Source organism: Pleurodeles waltl, chromosome 8, assembly GCF_031143425.1.
Source record: "Pleurodeles waltl isolate 20211129_DDA chromosome 8, aPleWal1.hap1.20221129, whole genome shotgun sequence".
Lineage (NCBI taxonomy): Eukaryota > Metazoa > Chordata > Amphibia > Caudata > Salamandridae > Pleurodeles > Pleurodeles waltl.
Window position 1 is genome coordinate 598559460 of NC_090447.1, and position 20436 is coordinate 598579895.

General features: G+C 43.8%; 1 protein-coding gene across 1 annotated transcript in view; it reads right to left on the bottom strand.

Annotated features, from left to right (window-relative positions):
• Window positions 1–20436, bottom strand: part of GRK1 (G protein-coupled receptor kinase 1) — a 423541-nt gene that overhangs the window by 286525 nt on the left and 116580 nt on the right. Inside the window, 2 exon segments of the mRNA XM_069204635.1 lie at window positions 2327–2342; window positions 9549–9571. Coding sequence (XP_069060736.1) covers window positions 2327–2342; window positions 9549–9571 — 39 coding nt within the window.

Below are 20436 nucleotides of genomic sequence, written 5' to 3' on the forward strand. Positions count from 1 at the left end.
AGTAAGCATGAGTTCGATTTTATTAGTGCAATGCATTTATTTTTTTAAAAAACTGCAACATCAACAGCAAGGCTGTTAATAAGAAAGATCGTTTTCCAAATGTCTGGCTTCTGGACATTGAAATAAATTAAAACCTCTACTTAGGCTTTGGTTTTTTAGAGCGAAAAAGGGGTATTTCAAAAGTATTTTTCTCACAAGCAGCTGCAGCTGCAGCTTTGCTTAGTGGCACCCACTTTCTTGGCAACTACCTGCCCTAGAATAAATTGAACTGTGATAAGAGAATTGTATTTTTCCTAGGCAGTTATTGTGGCAGCGGCCAGAAATAAAGGTATGAAAACAATTCCAATAAAGGACATATTGAATTTAAACATGATTCAGTGCTTTAGAACAAGCTGAAAAACACCCTCAGTATCACAAACCATTTTTAGATGCCCAGGAGAAGAGGTGGATTTGTCACACTCCCCTAAGAAAGGTGAACTACAATTGCGGATATTGAAAGTTCACAAGGTAATAGTGCCTCTACATCAAGAATAAGCAAAATCATTATCCGAGGCCCTAAGAGAGACTTGATGAGGTTCATTTAAACGGTGTGGACTCATCCTGTCTACTCTCCTTTTCAAATACAGAAAATCTCACCCTGACGTCCTTACAAGAGCACATGGTTCATCCACTAAAGGAAGACATCATAGTGGGCAACTTGGAAGACATGAAAGCAGCCACCAATAACTGAAGAAGAAAAAGAATCTCTTAGAAGGGGCTTTCTCTTTCATCTGTTGTTCACACTCGGTGTTAAACAGCACTCAGCAAAAACTATTTCAGATGCATCAAAGATTCTAGGTTTTCAAATCTCCAGTCACCCAAAATGATCAGGTGGACACAAACCCTGTCCCCCCCCCCCCCCCCACACACACACACAGTGTGATTGGGGGATACAAAGGTCTTACAGACGTTGCCAAACAAAAAGTTATGTAGCATAAAAGGGCAACCAAGAAGTCGATGGAGTTATCCTCAGACCAGAGGTGATTTAAATTTCCCCCCTGTTGCCTACATTCCTGGAACAGACTGCAAAAATTCCCTATGATTTTGAATGCTTACTTGTTGTTGAAGTTTAACTATTTTTTCAGCTACTCCCTAAATACCACAAGCGACAAGTAATATTCTCTACCCTATCATGTATTTGTTCATAGGGATTCTGCACTTTCCTTTGAAGTTAGATAGAACATCGTATTCTAGAACAGAGAAGAGAGTTGAGAACGGGACATACATATGTAATGGAAACTATCCCTTTCTTATTCTCTCTTTTATGTTCATTTCTTTAAGTGATTGGTCAAGGATTTGAGGGGTCCCCACGATTAAAGTTAATTATTTTTTCTTCCACTAACATTCCTTTCCCTGTGTTTTACACAAGTTTTGTTTTCACATTTCTAACCTTCTGCACATTTACTGTGATCACAACAAAGAAGAATAGAGAAGTCATACACACTGGTATGACTAATACCTCTAGAAGCTAACATAGTTGCATGGAGTTACACCAGAGTACCTTACATGACTTCTTTTGTGACATTCCTGAACTTGATTTAGGTTACCCAGAGTGCAATTGGCATGATGAAGTAGAGAAGGAGCTGTGCTATATTCGCCAATAGATAGTCTCAGAATCATTTCCCTGAAGGGTTTTAATTCACTGATAAAGGCACAGCATTGCTGCGATGAATTTACATTAAAATTAAAATAACTGATGTGGCACTGTTTCACAGATCTCACCTGCTTAGTGAGAAATGCAAAAAAGAAACAGATTACTGACGTAATGTGGAACAAATCAAACATTCACCCGCAGTCACGGATCTGAGTTTAATCCATCAGTGTTCTTGCTTGCCATGCCATTCCAGTGTCGAGCCAAACTATTTGCAAATCAGTCTTGATGTTTGCTCCCCATGGAAACAATCCAGCCCAAACTGCCAGGTCCTCCCCTGGACCAGAAACAAGCATCCTGGGACGATTTCAGGGCATCACCCCTCATCAGCAAAAGCTAACTTGAATCTGGTGACAAAGGGAGCATGGTCCCACGCATGGGCATACCCTTCCCCCTTAAGGCGACAAATGCAAAAAGAATAGATAATGGATGGAATGTGGAACAAAATCAAACATTCACCTTCCTCACAGATATGGGTTTCATGCATCAGTTATTTTGCTCGTCATGCCATTCCAGTTTGGACCCAGCCATATGCAAATCAGTCTTAACCTTGCTCCTTATGGGAACAGTCCCAGCTCAAACCCTGAATACCCAGCAAACTGGTCCTAGGATGCTTGTTTCTTGTTCAGGATTTACGCAGACGCTCCATCCCCTCACCCCCCTTCCCGCTAATTCCCAAAGTCCTCATCAAGATGAAGGTGGGAAACTGTCGCCTAATCCTGATTTCTCCCAAATGGCCCAGACAATTCTGGTACACAAAACTCTTCCATGTCGGAAGCCAAAACTGATACGCCTCCCATGACTTCTTACGCTTCCATCAATGCACCAGGGACAGATATTACATTCAGAACCAGCATTGCTACATTTGCAAATGAGACTCCTGAATTTTATGAATTCAGACATCTAAATCTCACTCAGATTGAAATGCAAACCTGTTTTGAAGCCTCTCCAGAACAGATATTACCATATCTGCTATCACTAGCTAAGTCTGGCCTGGTCAGTAAAGGTACACTTAGCAGCAATTTCCAGATATTGTTGATTGTCAGACACAGTATCTCTTTGTTCCTGATGACTAATTAAGAAGCTCATGAAGGGTTTTGTTCAGGGATTTTTCTCCAGTAACGGTGCCCCCATTGGAATGGCATCTTAACATTTTTTTATCACAGCTGATGAAATCCCCTTTTGAACCTATTCATAGAGCTGAATTAAAGTTCCTCGCATGGTTGCTTGCTTGCGATTATATCCACCAGAAGGATTAGTGAGATACAAGCTTTTCACTATGCAAGAACCTTTCTTATGCTTCACAGAGGAGTTTGAAATTCTAGAACGAATCCGAAATGCATTTAGAAAGTTCCCTCTCAATTCCAGCTCAATGAACCAGTAATTCTTTGTACATTTTGTCCCAATCCAACCACACCAGCAGAAAGATATCTACATACTTTGGATGTTAAGAGATATCTCAAGTTCTATCTCCAACATACTAAAGCTATTTGGAAGTCTGATCAGCAATTACTGTCCTACAGACCTGGACGAAAAAGAGACAGCAGTAACAAAAGCAACAATAGCAGGGGCAGCATAGCAAAGGAACCACAAAAACCATAGTCATTTTATTTTTCTGCTGCTGGTATAGCCAAAGACTGGGGGGGGCGGGGTTGGGCCACAGGAGATGGGTGGGGGGAGGAGGAGAGAGTGCACCTAAGTGTGCATGTGTGTTTGGCCGGCTGTCTCAGGCCGGCCAAAACACACATGTGCACTTAGGTTTTTTGGTTTTTCCAGCCCGGCTGGGTTTAACAGCCGGGCTGGAGAAACTGCACAGACCTCTGTGCTGTGTCCTGAGCGGCAGTCAGAGCCACTAAAACCAATCCTAGCACTGTTTTCATGCTACGTTTAGCATGAAAGCAGCACAAGGATTGCTAGGGGGCCTGTGCTGGTGTCCCCAGTGAATGCTGAGATATCACATCGAGGGAACAAGAGTGAGACGTTGGGGGGAAGGCGGTAAGGTAAGTTTATTTTTTTATTTTTTTATTTTTTTATTTCCCCCTTCCGTCTCCACCTCCTACCTCTCCCCTCCAGATTTGCTGTGGTCACCGCTGAACAATAGCAAGATGGCTGTCCTCAACGCTCCAGTTTTGCCATTCCACAGCAGGAAAACCTTTTAGAAGAGAAGCTAAGGCACACTCAACAAGGGTAGTATCTACCTCTACTGCTCTGTTTGCTCTGTTTTGCTACAATTACACTGGAACAAATATGCCGTGCTGCAACCTGGAAGACCCCCACTCATTCACGCAGCATTACTGCCTCCAGTCTACGCACAGGAGTGACGCAGCAGTGGAACAAGTGGTTCTGCATCATCCATTTCAATAAGGTGAGCCTCCCTTAATAGAGAATGTTTTTCCCTATGTTAACTACACAAATTGCTGTCTAGTCCTAGATACTTTCACTGGGAAAGTTTCTATAAGTCACTTCTTTTAGATATAAAGTTTATATCTGCATGTATGTATGCTTTTTCACCTACACAAACAATGTAATTATTTTACTTACACTTGTGAATTCTCTTATGCCCCCCCATCCTCTAAAGATTTCCACTATGTTATTATACTGCCTGCTATTCTGATTCAAGCATGTGAATCTATGAAAGATCCAGTACTGGTTAAGAAAATTATTGGCATCTTTCACAGATTCACATGCGACCCACCCTCCTCCCCTTAGAGGCTCCTCTTATATTCTAACAATATCCTACACTCTAGTGCTCTAACAATCTGAGGGAAGGAGTCTCTCTTGGGAGTGTTCTAGAGGGTGCTGGCACCTGATTGGTCATAGTTCAGGTTTTAGTCCTTTTTAAAAAAACAACATAGATAGGTTAGTGGACTCAGGGCCTTCTGGTATCATTGCCTATGGTGTTTGTTGCATACTGCTTTTCTAAAGTTACCATGGGACTCCACCTTTGACTACAGCGAATGATTCAAGCATGTGAATCTATGATAGATGCCAATGATGGATAACTGCAGTTATAGTTAAGTAACTCATTATCCAGTGCTGTGCATGAAAATGTTTTTTTTTTTGTTCCATTAATGACATCAACAAAAAGCTATCACCCTCATTTCAGCTATCAGAAAAAGGACAGATTTTTCAAAATCAATCCTATTTTTCCTACAGGTTTTGCAATTTTCTAAATGGTGGTCAATGTTCCCTATTTTTTGTGGTTTCTACCTATTTGTTTTTGTGGGATAAATATGTATAAAACTCAGATGAGCCAAGAAAGATATGCATTTCTGAAAAGTATAAACAAAATCTGAATTCTGTAAGTGTTGCACCCAGGGGACGCAAATTTCTTCCAATAGACACAGTATCCATCCTGTCTGAGGCAACTTATCATCTGTGACAGGAAAGGTCCCGAAAAAATGCAATATGGAAATAGCCACATTTTTCCTTTGAATTTCATTGTTTGGAAGTGGTTAGCTGGTCAGATTGGGGCCTGAGGCTGACTGACTGCTGGGGTAATCCACCAGACCGAGACATTTCTAAAAAGTAGCCCCGGGGGTGGGGGGTCCAGGATATTCAACTTGTTTTGCTCTGATTACTTATTCTTACCCAGAAGCCCTGCCAACATGAAACTTTGGTTAAAATCACAGCCTTTCCTCATATGTATTTGATAGACAGTTTCTGGAATTTGTTGGGAACGACAAACACCCAACTCCTCCAGCATTCCTACACTTCTCCCAATAAAAACAGTATACCACCTGTGTGGGTTGGCCTATGGCTCAGAACAGTAAATGTCCTGAAATGAACCATGCACATTTCAAGAATTTCACTTTGATCCCACTTCATTCTTGGGATATGGGTAGCTGCAGTGTTTGGACCTGGGGCCAGAGGGCATCCATGGAAGCCTACCAACCCTATTCATTTCTAAAAACTAGACACCTGTTGAAGTCCTGTTGTGGTGTGTCTTGCTTGGATTCCACTACATGTTCTTACCCCGAATGCTATGCAAACATTAAAGTTTGGCTAAAACCAAAGACTTTCCTCACATTTGTGTGATAGGAACCTCTGTAATCTGTGGGGAATAACGAAAATGTTTTAACACCTCCCCCCAGTTCTCATAATAAAATGGTACCCCACTAGTGTGGGTGGGTCTGTGGCTCAGAACAGGAAATGCCCAGAAATGCACTTTGGAATTTTCCAGAATTTTACTTTGAGCTTTCATTGATTCTTGGCAAATGGGTAGCTGTGGGATTTGGTCATGGTGTCTGCCAGCGTACAGGCAAAAACTACCAACCCCAGACATTTCTGAGCGCCATAGAAATTCAGAGTGGTCACACTTGAATAGATCTCAGTATGTTTGGGGCCCAAAACTGGGGTGGGGGGCTGGTGCAGTCCAGTGCCAAAACCGACTGCCCTTCTCCACACCATTCTTTTTAAAATGTTTTCCCTGGTGGTCTAATGGACAGAAAGCTAAGTAGGTATCATCAGGTCCCAGCCCTGGGCTCCAGGCATCCTTTTTGCCCTTTGTGGGAGACATCATTGGTGGGTTTACCCCTCTCTTCCTGCCGTATATCGAAACAATGGCTCATAAATATAAATCTTGTATTTGGGCTGTGAACTCCAAGGGGGAAGAAAGACTGTCTTCTACCCTAGGATATGGGGACAGCCCAATGCCAAACACACCAGCCTTGCACCCAATTCCTTTTTTAATCTGTTTCTTGGTGTCTAGTAGACTTTCTGCCTCCTAGGTGGGTAGAAATTCCCTAGTCTGTCTGTCCTGGGGTACAGAAAAAACAGTCTTGGGCCTAGGGGTGGGCAGCTGAGCTGATGCCAGGAAGGGAAGCTACCCCTCCACCCTAATGATTTGAGTAATTATTACTTGTGTGGTGTCTAGTTGGGTTTCTGCCTCCACATGTGTATATAGGGTAAAATCCCAATCTGCCCCCAGGAGGGCAGAAAGATTGTGTTGTGCCCAAGGGTGGAGGAGGTCTGATGTTTGTATGGACCACCCACCCACTCAATTCCCTTGTTTTTTTGTTATTTTTTTCAAAAAACCCTTACCTTGTTTTCTAATGGACTGTCTGTCCATCTGGCGGGCAGATTGCGGTAAGCCCTCCAAACTGCTGTCCCATGGGGAAAATAAGATTTTCTTACACCGGGATGGTGTGGGAGGCTCAATGCCAGGACGGACCAGCTTCCTGCTCTTTCTTCTCACTAGGAAAGCAAACCCCATAAACTGATCCGAAAAGGGAGGTCGAAAAACTGTACAGCTCCAAGATGTGGTAGGGGTTACAGTTGTCCAAGACTGAGGGTCAGTGTCCCTTTGCATCTATTCCTGGTGACTAACAGGTAGATTCCTTCTTGGCAATCCTTTTATCAGCCCTAGAGTAAGGATCCACCAGGAAGAGATAAAAGTGGAAAAGGGAAAGTTTTCCCTTTAAACTATACCTCTCCCATGAGGTTGGTGTTCAGAGGATTCAGTGTGCCTGGAGCACAAATCAAACTGAAGGAGCCAGAGCCTTTTTGCTGCATTTCCAGTTTAAGATATGCACGTCACTGAAATTAATTAAATATGTATCTCGGAGTGCAGGGAAGGTTTTCCCTTGAAGCTTGAAGTGGGGACATGAAAAGGCAATGCCTCTGGTGTAATTATCAGATGGATCGCCAGCCCTTGGTGCGAGGACTTAGGCCCTCATTCTGACCTTGGCGGTCTTTTCGCGAGACCGCCGAGTTACCGCCGCGGTGAAGACCGCCGACCGCGGCGGTATGCCGCTGTGCGCATTCTGACCGCTGGGAGCGTTCCGCCGGAAAAACCGCCAGCAGCCACACTGGCGGTCGGCGGGAAAGTGGAGACTGGTCAACCTCCACCGCCACGCCAGCAGAACACCGCCCACAGAATTACGACCCACATTTCTGTGTGGCGGTCTTCTGTTGGCGGTCTTCTGTTGGCGGTCACCTCCCCATGGCTCCTGTCACCTCCCGGAGGACCAACGCACAAGGTAAGTTGTTCGTCCGTGAGGGGAGGGGGTGGGGGGGTGTTGTGTGATGTGTGCGTGCATGGGGGTGTGCGTATGAGTGTGTAGAGGGGGTGTGTGAGTGCGTGCATGCGGGCGGAGAGTGCTGCTGTGCCTATGGGCAATGTGTGTAGTTCGGCGGGTGCGCATGTCGGCATGTATGTGTGCGGGTATGTGTCCCCGTTGTGTATGTGTGTGTGTAGGGGGTGTGTATATGTGCATGTTGGGGGTGTGTGCATGTCGGGGTGCGTGTATGTGCATGTCGGGGTGGGGGTGGGGAGGGGGTTCGTACCACCTCTGGGGGGTGGCAGGGGGGTGGAGGGTGTGGGGGGAGGACTCGGGGGGGCAGTGGGGGGTGGGGGAGACCCCTATCAGTGCCAGGGAAGGAATTCCCTGGCCCCGATAGTGCCTACCGCCATGGTTCGCATGGCGGGTCCCGAACGCCAGAAACCGCGGCGGTAAGCAGGGTCATGATACTGTTGGCGGTCTTGGGTCGACCGCCGGACCGGAGTGCGCAGACTCCAGCCCCTCGGTCATGACCGCCGTGGCTGTCGGAGTGGGGAAGTGGCGGTCAGTCGCGGCGGTGACCGCCGCAGTCAGAATGCCATTTTTAATACCGCCGGTCTGTTCGCGGTCCGACCGCCGCCTCTCCGCCGACCGCCAAGGTCAGAATGAGGGCCTTAATGTTCACATTCTTCACACTACAAATTGAGTGCTGAGAACATGAGAATTGCGTCACCTGCACTAATGGGGTAAAACATAGGCTGTTCCCTTCTGTGCACAAAAATGTACCTTCAAGTATATTATCTTCTTAATGTAGGTGGAGAAAACATTTCCTTTAAACTTACATCTAGATTTCAATAATTTGAAGCTGGGTAAAACCTCTGACCACATTTTACAGCTGACTTACCGAATTAGATCTGGCAGTTTCATTGGAAAAATGTTTTTACTTTTCTTTTAAACATGGGGCTTCAACCTGGTGCACTAAACAAAACTGCTAAGCACATTCCCTTTTTTTAGATCTAATTGGGAAAACGTCTCTTGCACGCATTCACACTTTGAGCAACTCCATTGAACTTTTGCACACTCTATACCCCTTTCTTACCAAAGTTTAAATAGAAAATCGTTTTTCATATTTGAGGCAGAGCACATGCAGCTTGAAGGTAACTGGTAGGCCGACCTGCCTAGAGACCAGCATAACAACATACGAAATGTCTAGAGTACAAAGCATAAGTAATAAGGGGTACAAGGCATTAAGATAAATTTCCTGTAGTAGTCATCTATTGCTTGCTATAAATAGATAACTAATATTTACTTGTCTTCTATAGAGCAGAATGCTTCTGTTTAACAAAAAACTCTGCAACAGCATAGAAATGAGGGACAATTATGTGCTGAAGAGAAAAAGTATTAGGATTCGCCTAGCCGCTCCCAATAGTTGTAAATCAGCTATGACTGCTTTGTTGAGGAATGTCCACATAGCAGTAATCTCTAAGGCAACCACCTGGCATTCAGTCCACACTTTCATGAGATACTACTGTCTTGACTCAAATTCCAGGGTGGATGCCCCGGAGCAACAGACTTCATTATATCATCTCTTTGCTTAGAACAACATATCTCTTTTTTCCTTCCTCTGTCTGATGGGTGGGATAGGCTTGCTCTTCTGTTCGCTGCTTACAATTGACTACGGAGACCCCTTAAAGCAGAAGGAAAAATTACTTTTCTGTAACTCTAGCTCTCAGACAGAGAACTGTCCATTGAAATTATACGCAACATTCGCTCCTCCCTAGTGGAAGAGGTCAGACAACGATTGCTTAAAATTTATAATTGTAAATCTTCACAAGAAAAATGGAAACAACTGCCACTGACAGAATATGGGTAGAATATACTTACTTAAGAAGCAATGTCATTTTTCAACCCTCTATGGGCTGCCTTGCCCCACTTTTCTCTCACTTTGTTTCTTTACAGGTAAATGAGAGAATTTTTCCTGTCACTATTCTTTTTTCAAGGTTTAATCAGCTTTTTGTAGAATAGATAAGATGTAAACACTAATCAACCTAACAAATATAGACAATAAAAATATAGAACTTTTAACAGTTATACAAAATAAAAGCTGTTTACAATTTTATGATGCAAAAGGAGTATAAAAAGAAAGAAACAAAAAAGAAAATGGGAGAAGAAATAAAAATCGACATTTAGATATCCGGTAGAAAGATACAGTAATACATAAATATAAAGGGAATAAGCAGAACAATGTATTTGAAAAAAAGAACAGAGAAATTACAAATCACAGTGGTTTAAAGTTCTCAGAACTTGTGGATTGAACACATTATTCAGCATTGTTATTTAGAAAATTCATTAATGGAGACCTACATATATCTCTAGTAACAAGTAGTCTGCATGCAGAAGCAAAAGTAGTATCAAATCGATGATAATGGCATACATTATTCCAACAAGCTGTAAATGATATGCTAGAGGAAGATTTCCAAATAATTGTAACTTGCTGAAAAGCTAAGGTCATCATGAGATCAAATAACCCTTTTTCATGTGCTTGTAATGTGATAGTATCTGATAAGCTACCTAAAACAATAAAGACAACCAACATAAGGCAATTTATGAAAAAAAATGTTGTAGGTTGGGATCAAATATTCTGCTAAAAGCAGAAGTAGGGGGTCATAAAAAGAGAACAGGAAGTAAATCTCCATGTGAGTATCCACATGACCAACAAGCAGGGCTAGTCATATTGCAAAATTCGGCCAGGGATGCTGGTGTATGATACAATCTATGATAAAGAAAAAACATAGATTGAGTTGTAGAGGCTGTTCTTGAAACGTTAAATATTCTAGACCATATTTTGTTTCAGAAAGAAATAGTCCATTCACATCCCAAATCCAATTCCCAAGTAAGTTATATCTTGGTTTTAGGCCGAGAAGAGTCTGGAGCGAAAAAATATTTGTATATAAGAGCAGCTTTAGGATTCAATTACAATAATTTTAAAATGTGTCTTGGGGAGAAGGGGAATGAGGTGTGGAATCTCGTGGAAACAAACAAAAAATATCCATAACATTCTCTATATGAATTGAAAATTTGTACCAAAAAGATTGAGGGCAATCAAAAACAAATTGAAATTGAGAAAAGGAGCGAGGGTTCAGGCCATTCAATAGATCTTGAACCCAAACAATCCCCCTGTGCCTCCAAGTTCTCCAATATAAGGCTTTATTGTTTATTGTAATACCACGGTTATACCAAAGTGGGGGGTCTAAAACGAGGCTCTAGATGAAATTTGTATTTGGTACTAAGGTTTCAACAAAAAACAAGTATGATTAATGAACGCAGAAGAAATTATATTATTTTTTTAACAGAATGTTAAAACTTCTTTAGTAGAGAAAGGTGCAAGTAAGGAAAGTTCAATATTGAGCCATACGGGTGTAAAGAGGAAAGGGACAGAAGATAACTAGTTGGCAGCTTGTTTCAGGAAAAAATCTTTATGATATATTTGAAAATCTGGAAAAGTCAAACCTCCACTAGCCTTAGGGTTCTTAGAAAGTGAGAGGAAATGTTGTGATTTTTTTTTTTTTTATTCCAAAGAAATTCAGAAAGAAGTGAAGAAATTCTCGTACATGAACTGGGATCATGGATAGATTGTATAATAAAACGGGCATAATCATCATTTTTATAGAATCCATACGACCCTACCATGAATAATAAAGGGGATTCCAGGAGGACAGTAATTTATCAATTATACTGAAACATTCCTTCATATTTATTTTAACTGGCTCTATAGTTGAGTTAGTAAACCAATGCCCAAGTATTTGATTTTAGAATTATTACAATGAAACACAGAGGAGTCAAAGGAATGTTTGGTGCAAAATCTAGTAAGAGGTAGAATTTCTGTTTTCTCTGAATTGATTTTATAAGTAGAGACAGACGAAAAGTCTGTAAATTCCTTAAGCATAATAGGAAGTGATATATCAGGATTGGAGAGAAAAAGAAGAATATCGTGGGATAGTTATAAATGTTTATCACCATATTGAAAGCCTGATATAAGATTTATTTTTACGAATACGAGAGAGGAAGGGTTCAAGAGCTAAGACGAATAAAAGAGGGGATAAAGGACAACCTTGATGAACACCTCGTTGCAGGGAAAAATAGTGGTAAACAAGTCCAATAATTAATACTGCAGCTTGTGGATCTGTATAGAGCAGAGAACTGAGTGAGATAATGTTGGGACCAAAACCATACCAGTTGAACGCTTTGAGTAAAAAAATGACCAACTCACTCTGTCAAAGGCTTTTTCAGCATCTATGGAAATAGCTGCTAGGGGATAAGAAAGAGAAGAAACTTTATTTATTTATTACATTAAAAAATAGTTTAGAGTTATCTGAAGGTAATCATCGCCAGTCTTTTTGTAATGTATTTTTTATATTACAATTGACTTCTTTAAAAAAAAAAAGAAAACCAATAACAATTGTCCAATATAGCCTGCAGTAGGCCTGGGGTTAGAGTGATCACCTGACATAGAGGCAAATTCTGGACAGGACTGGAAAACATTCAGGAAAGCAACATTTGTGATGATGACCCTGTTCTGATTAGCCTGAAACTTGGGGTCGAAACATCAACATAATTTCAGATGTGGGCTGTCTTTAATTTTGAATGTGTCTTGGGATACTTGAGGATCGAGTATCCCTTAAAGCATCATACCATTCCTTTCAGTCACATGTAAATGTTTGCATATAGCACCAGTGCACTTTTCTTCACCTTGTCACTTTGCACTGCACCGTCACCACATAGAAGCACCTTTACAGTTTTTGAATATTAATTGCCAAGTGATTTTGAGACTGATTTTTGTTTACATGAATAAATTACATAAAATGTCTGGATAATCCCCACCCCTCTCTTTTTTGGGAAGTGTCCCTTGCAAAGCATTTGCTGTGGAAGTCCAAGGCTACACTTTCCCCTTCGGGACCACTTGTGTCCTAGATTTATTGTATACCAAGGTCCCTGGGTTATGGAGTATTATCCCTTTTTCTAAAAATATATAAATAGAATTAAAGAGCAGGATGAAATTAAGATCAGATGGAAGAACCACAGCAACCGATTCAAAGGGCTGTTGATCAGATATAGACAAATAAGGATGAGATTAACAAGGTGGGACAGTTCCTAAAATCAGACAAGATGGGCCCGCCATTAGTATCGGAAAGTATTGTGTGCTTGGGGATTTGTCTCAGCAGAGAGGAGAGAAACAGAAGAGGCACTGTCAATTGGGTGAACAAGCAGCACCCACCCACTTTGGCAAACTTTGCTGGTACAAATGTCTGCTGATTGTGCTTGTGAAGGGTAAGCAGGGGTGAGACCTTTTGGAAGGTTGTGCTGGGTAATTGCCCACTCTGTCCATGTCTTCAAATAGTTCTGCAGCCTAGCCAAGATCAAACTAGTGATCTGCCTCATCCCTAAGTGCCAATCTACATGCAGATTCATCAAAATATTTGGGATGTAAATTACACAACAAAATGTAAGAACATGATAAAGATTTTATAATGTAAGAAGTGCTTCTTTAACAAATGGTAGTCTTTCCCTCTTTATATACAATTAGAGCCCAGATTTAACTGGGAATCAGTTACCTTTTGATCCCAAGGGACAAATGGGTATTTTCAAGCCCAGTTTGCTTTGTGGTCTTCTCTTCCACTCTCAGTAATGGACCGCGTGGCACTAGTGTAGATGGTGCTGGTGCTACCCCAGTTATTGCATTATACCATAAACCTGTACCTGCTCAGCCCTTGTTCCTTCTTCAGATACCTCAACAGGTTCCACATCTGATTTGGGGGCTGGAGCACTCTCAGGTAGCTTTTTCAACTCTAAAGCGGTTTGTGACTGTGGGTGGATTAATCCGTCTGAACTTAGAATGCTATTATTTAGCTGCACAGCTCCAATGGGTGTTTCACTGGCAGTCTGGCCACCTCCTGCATAAGACAGGGTTTACCTGTAAAGACTTTAAGGAGGGATTACTGCACTATTCATTGTTTCCTATAGACCATTCTACCTAATGCCACCCAGGGTTATTCCAACTGGCTTTCTCTTACCTTACTATAACTCATAAACTCACTAACATGTAGACACCCTCCACTTCTGCAATACCTTTGCTAGGCCTCCCCACTTGCACATGACAGTTTTACTAAGGGCAAGTGTGTAGGTTGCAAGATGCAGAACTCTCAAAATAATGAAGGTAAGGGAAGACAGGACATCATACGCTAATATCACTGACTTTTTAGACATTATGGCCCATATTTAAGAAAAATTACGGACAACTGCGCTAGCACAGTTGTGCGTCATTTTTTTTATGCGAGCAAACGTCATTCCCTAGCACCCTCCGTGCCCCATATTTAAGAAATGATGCATGATGGTGCTAAGGAATGGATAGCATAAAAAAAATTATGTTAACCATTGTGACATTTCATACTGCAAAAGTGGCGCACAGGTTAGCGCCTTTTTTTACTGCATTAGTGTCAAAACAAAATGCACAGGCAGGAAAAATTTGAATTTAAAGAGAAGATGGAGTTTGCAGGCCTGGAGAGACCCCAGGAATACCCCAATCTTCCAAGTACCAGCTAGGAGGGTCCAGAAAAGTCCCAAGAGAAGGAGAAGAGAAAGCGCAAGTGTTGCTTTAGTGAGGAGCACGACATCCTGGTCAGAGAGGTGACGGAGCACCAACACCAGCTATTCTTTGCTTTCAAATTGCCAGTTGGTAGGAGAGACGCAATTTGGCAGGCAATAGTAGACAAAGTCAACAGCGTGGCAGAGGTGAAGAGGACTGTCACCAAGTGAAAGAAGGGCTGGCACAAATGCAAGCGCAGGCCTAAGGAGAAACAGGCCAGGAACTTAAAGGCAGCACTGCAGACTGGAGGTGGAAGTCCCACACCACAGGAGGACCTGAATGAGCTGGAGGAGATGGTCACAGCAGTCATCCTGGAGGAGCTGGTCACTGGAATCGAAGGACAGGACAGCGCAGACTATCAAGAACCACCACAGACACACTGCATGCCAAAGGGTTGCATAGGCCCTAAATCCCCACCCAAGCCACACATGTACTGATGCTTTGGTTGTGCTATGCACTCTAACATATGCATAACATGGACGTAGGTCACTCAGTATGGCTATACCCCACCATGTAAATATACAGCACATTGCCTGGAAGGGGCACGCAAACAGTGTGGCTTATTGCATATTGTTAAAGCCCCTGTACCTACACAACTTAGACATCAGAGACATCACAAACTAGGTCTTAAGTCAATACCACCCCAGGGGTGGTATCAGGGTGGTGTAGTTGGTCAAAATGCTTCCCTTCCTCCTTGTCGATTTGCACTTCTCATGTGTGCTGAATCTTGCAGCACACAGTGAAATGCCAGCTTAGCAAAAATAGCATGTACATGTGTAGGAAGGGACACCTCCCTGCACATAAACAAATAATTTCCTCAACTCAGGCACCCCTTCATCATACTGCAACAATGCCTGTGTTGGTGCAGGGAGAACAATCTGTGCAGGTGCAGAGGTAATAGCAGGGCTGTGCCGTATTCAAGTAAACATGGCACATTTCTGCGTACCTAAACTGGTTCAGTGTCGTGCAACACATTGCTGCTGCCCTGAGCCGTGCCACTTGAGAAAAAATCTGCCCTAAAGCTTGCAACCTGTGGAACACAACCCACAGGGTGAACCCACAACAACTCTGAGACAACCATATGTGCAATATGGGAATGGCCACAAAATAATACACATACAACACATGGAGTATGTATGTGAGCATAATGTGTGCAGCTGTACAAGTAGCTGCAACCTCACCATCTGACCGGACAGAGGCCCAGATTTAACAGAAAATGACGGTGCGTGGTGCTGTGCCAAATTTAGCAGCATCACACACCGTCAATTTCAAAACACAGGGATACGCTGTATTTTAAAGAATACGGCGTACCCCTGTGTTACCCCCTGCGCCAGCTGTAATTTACCTGTTGTGTGCCAACGCAGCCACCCTTGCACTGTAGTGCAAGGATGGCTGCACTGAGGGAGAGATTGTTTTGTGCAGGAAGGAACACCTTCCTGCACAACAAAAAACTTAAATGGTGATTTGCTCTATCTATTGGTGCTGCAGAATCCATACTTACCCATCCAAGATAAAGTATACATACACATTGTTAATGGCTGGAACGGTGGATGGCAAATGTATGGACTAGTTGATGATATTTAACAGCCAATCTGTCATCTCCTTGGTCATAGGGGATGCACATGGTAATCCTTGGAAATCAGGACAGTAAGCATACCCTAGGCCATTCCTCCAACTTGGCCAGTGCACACATGAGAACCGCCAGACACTGAATCAATTTTGAACAAAACTAGTCTTATAGAAACAGGATTTCATGTAAAATCCCTAAAAACTACCCTACACTAAACTAACCTAAACTAACTTAACTCAACTTACAACTACACCTGTCTAACTTATTCTAAAATTATCTTACACATGTAACATCACACTCCAAACATTGTCCCCCCCACCCCCTTAAGAGACAAGATACAAGTATGACAACATAAACTATGACTACACATGTACTAACCTAACCTATGGCCTTAAAACATATATATATTTTTTGTTTTTTTTATGTTTATTTTGTTTTATTTTTTATTTTATACACAAATACCCCAACATGAACTCCCACCCATCCCCCTCAATAAAAAATGTACTAAAAACCACCCCAACTATACTTAATCTAACCTATGCCTACCCTACACTACTACACTAACATAAAACTACCCATCTAAACCCCAATCTAAAACTACTTACAACAGTAAAAGGGAGTGGAAAGAATTGGGAGGCTGTGGAACTAGCTTTTTGCATTTATTTTTTATTTTTATGAACTTCAATATCTTTTTGTTGTCGGTACTCTCCTTCTCCAATCTGTCCAGTCTGGCCTTTATGTTGGTCAGATCCCGTCTCATGTCCCTTTCAAATTGGCTGCTCATGACCGCACCAGGTGGCTGCACAGGTGCCTGGCTTCTTACAGGTACAGCTGACGTGGAAGGGCTCGGACTTGTAGAGGCCCCCTGCGCCCTTGATGTTTTGCCCAAATTGTCCTTCTTCTTCTATGGCTGCTGTGGAGGTCCCTCATGTGCGAACGCACGCTCTTCCCCGGTGGCTTTTTTCTTGCAGATCCTCCTTCCCATCCTGTGGGATCCGGAATCGGCCATCCAAAATGTGCCTGCACCTTTCAGCCCTTTTGTGGTATGCATGCTGTTGCTCAGGTGTCATATTAGCAGCTGAAAAAGTAGGAGAATCAAGCATCACATACAGCATTGGTTGGAGGTTGAACAGACATATAATGTACACTGCATCTGCAGATGACACATGCAATCCACCAGACATTCCTCAACAATGACTTTCTCCTCATCTGTGACTAATTCCTACCAGCCATCTATAGTATCATGTATACGTGACTGTGATGACGGCTATCCATAGTTGACCAACAGGGCCCAGAGGGGAGTGGACTCATTTGTCCTTGATCAACATTTGTGTTATCAAACTTGTGAGGATTACATGCCCCAACAAGTCTGGATTTCCTGTGCCCTTGTCTATAAGGGGGGCTTTGCATGCAGTCCACCACTTTGACACCCCTGGTGAAACATCAAGGCTTGCCCAGCCATCAAGGATGCAAGGTGGGAGCCATCTGATAGGGGGTCTGGAAACTTCCCACCGGCTATTCTAAGATTTGGTAAATCTTCTTTTATGTGTCCTGGTTTAAGACCATTGCTCATGATGTGTCCACATGTACAAATAATGCAATGTCCCCAGAAAGTTTGGGCAAAGCCTGACCTGCACATCAAAGTTGTTTACACAGTACAAAACTAATGCCCCCTAGCCTGTGCTATGTTGTGCTACAAGTGTAAAACGGCACAACATGGTGGCTGGATGGGTTTCCTTAGGCCCACAGTGAGTTTGGCACTGCACTGGGTGCTTCAACAGTATTCTTATATGTTGAACATCATGTGTACATGCATGTCAGACATCATCAAAGTACTAGGTACTCACTCAGCATTCACATCATATGCACATGTGATGTGACCTTCGTCACTCACAAATATCATGGTGGCAGGACCATGTTGGGAATTCTGATGAGATCTGGCTAGGGAAAATTCATAGAGTTTTCCCGCAAGCATCTGGAGGTGAGTTGTCTCCTAATTGTGTACACTACTGACTGTTGTCTAGCACAATATGGGTCCTTTTAGTACTACAGCCTCAATATATATATGAAGGGTACTGAGGCACCTGTGGTGCAAGTGTCTCCTATATAAGCCCCAAGAGACCTCTATAGATAACCTACATCTGTACCGTCTGGTGAGTAAGTGTAATCTATATGTAGCACACAGTGCTGTCAATAGTGCTGTGACGAACAAGTTACTTACCTTTGGTAATGATTTATCTGGTAGAGACATAGGCGTCATTCTGACCGCGGCGGTCGGCGGTCGCCGCCCGCCAAGCGGTTCCCGCCGAAAACCGCTCCGCGGTCAAAAGACCGCGACGGCCATTCCGGCTTTCCCGCTGGGCCGGCAGGCGACCGCCAGAAGACCGCCGGCCGGCCCAGCGGGACAGCCCCTTCAACAATGAAGCCGGCTCGGAATGGAGCCGGCGGAGTTGAAGGGGTGCGACGTTCGCGATTTTCACTGTCTGCACAGCAGACAGTGAAAATCTTTGTGGGGCCCTGTTAGGGGGCCCCTGCACTGCCCATGCCAGTGGCATGGGCAGTGCAGGGGCCCCCAGGGGCCCCACGGCACCCGTTCCCGCCATCCTGGTTCTGGCGGGGGACACCGCCAGAAACAGGCTGGCGGGAAGTGGGTCGGAATCCCCATGGCGGTGCTGCAAGCAGCGCGGCCATGGCGGGTTCCCTGGGCCAGCGGGAAAATGGCGGGAAACCGCCGGCTCCCCTTTTCCAACCACAGCTTTACCGCCGCGGTCAGAATCGCCCAGGAAGCACCGCCAGCCTGTTGGCGGTGCTTCCGCCGCACTCCGCCATGGCGGTCATGGACCGCCAAGGTCAGAATGACCCCCATATTCTAGTTGCAGATTCCTTACCTTAGAATTTCCCCAGGCATCAGACTGGATCCGAAGATTTTTTCATTGAGCAGTACCTTTGCGCGCCGTCAGGTGGTGTTAGTTGATTCCGCGTCCGTTGTTGGAATCATGGTTGCAGTGATGACGTCGGGGTCGAATATAGGTGCCACCTCTGCGCGGTGATGTCAGTTTCTTTTCGCGACTTCCATGCCGAAGCGGGGAGCTATTAAGAACACTGAAATGGTGTGCCAGAGCTAAGGCCCTTAAAGGGAAATCCCTGTCCCTAGAAATCAGTTTGCAAGCGGGGAGGACGGGTGGGCCGTTAAGGAATCTGCAACTCAAATATGTCTCTAACAAATAAATTGTTACTGAAGGTAAGTAACTTGTTCGTCTGATAGACTTCTGGTTGCAGATTCCTTACCTTAGAATAGATACCTAAGCAATGTCATCCTCGGAGGTGGGCTACGAACCAAAATCATACCAAAAAGTCCTGAAGGACCAAACAACCAAAATAGCCATCTATGAGGACCTGACTGTCCAGGCAGTAATGGTTAGTAAATGTGTGTAATGATACCCATTTTGCTGCCTGGCAGATGTCCATGACAGGAACTCTGCATGCTAATGCTGTGGTAGCAGCAGTTGCTCTGGTTGCGTGAGCACACCAACCCTCTGGAGGTTGCTTCTTTGCCAAACCATAGCACATTTTGATGCAGAGGAGCACCCATCGTGAGATGGTGCGCTTCTGCACCACCTTCCCTTTCTTCGCACCCACATACCCAACAAAGAGTTAATCGTCTACCCGGAAATCTTTAGTGCAATTAAGATAGAACTCCAATGCTCTCTTTGGATCCAGATGGTGGAGTCTGTCCTCCTCATGAGAAAGATGTGGGGGTGCATAAAAAGTAGGCAAATTGATGGATTGGCCTCCATGAAAAGGTGTGACAACCTTGGGAAGAAAGGAGGCCCTCGTGCATAGCACTACGTTGTCAGGATGTACAGACAAGAATGGAGGCTTGGAAGAAAGAGCCTGAAGCTCACTCACTCTGTGAGCAGAAGTGATAGCCACCAGTAGGACATTCTTGAGGGTAAGGAGCCGCAAGGGAGAATTGTGTAACAGCTCAAAGGGGGCATACATCAAGTAGGTGAGGACAAGATTGAGATCCTACTGATGCATGATAAATGGAGTGGGAGGATACAAGTGGGTTAGACCTTTAAGAAATCTACCTACAGTAGGGGATTTGAAAAAAGAAGGTTGGTCTGGCAAACTAAGAAAAGCCGAGAGAGCTGATAAGCAGAACCTTGACGGGCTAATGAAAGAATGAATAAGATAACTTCAGAAAGAGGATCAACTGACTTTTCCATGCACCATGCCACAAATTTGTGCCAACAACAGGCTTATACCGTTTTGGTGGAGGGACATCTGGCTGCCAAGATAAGATCGCAGACTTCGGTCGGAAGGTCAAAAGCCGTCAACTGCCGCCGCTCAATGTCCACGCAAGAAGGCGGAGACTGGACAGGTTTGGGTGAAGAACCGTCCTCTGCTCTGCGACAGAAGATCCTCCAAAAGAGGCAGTCTGATTGGAGGATCCGTGGCCATGCTCAGTAGCTCTGGGTGCCAAACTCTTTGTGCCCAGTCCAGAGCCAGAACAAACTTCCGGTCATTC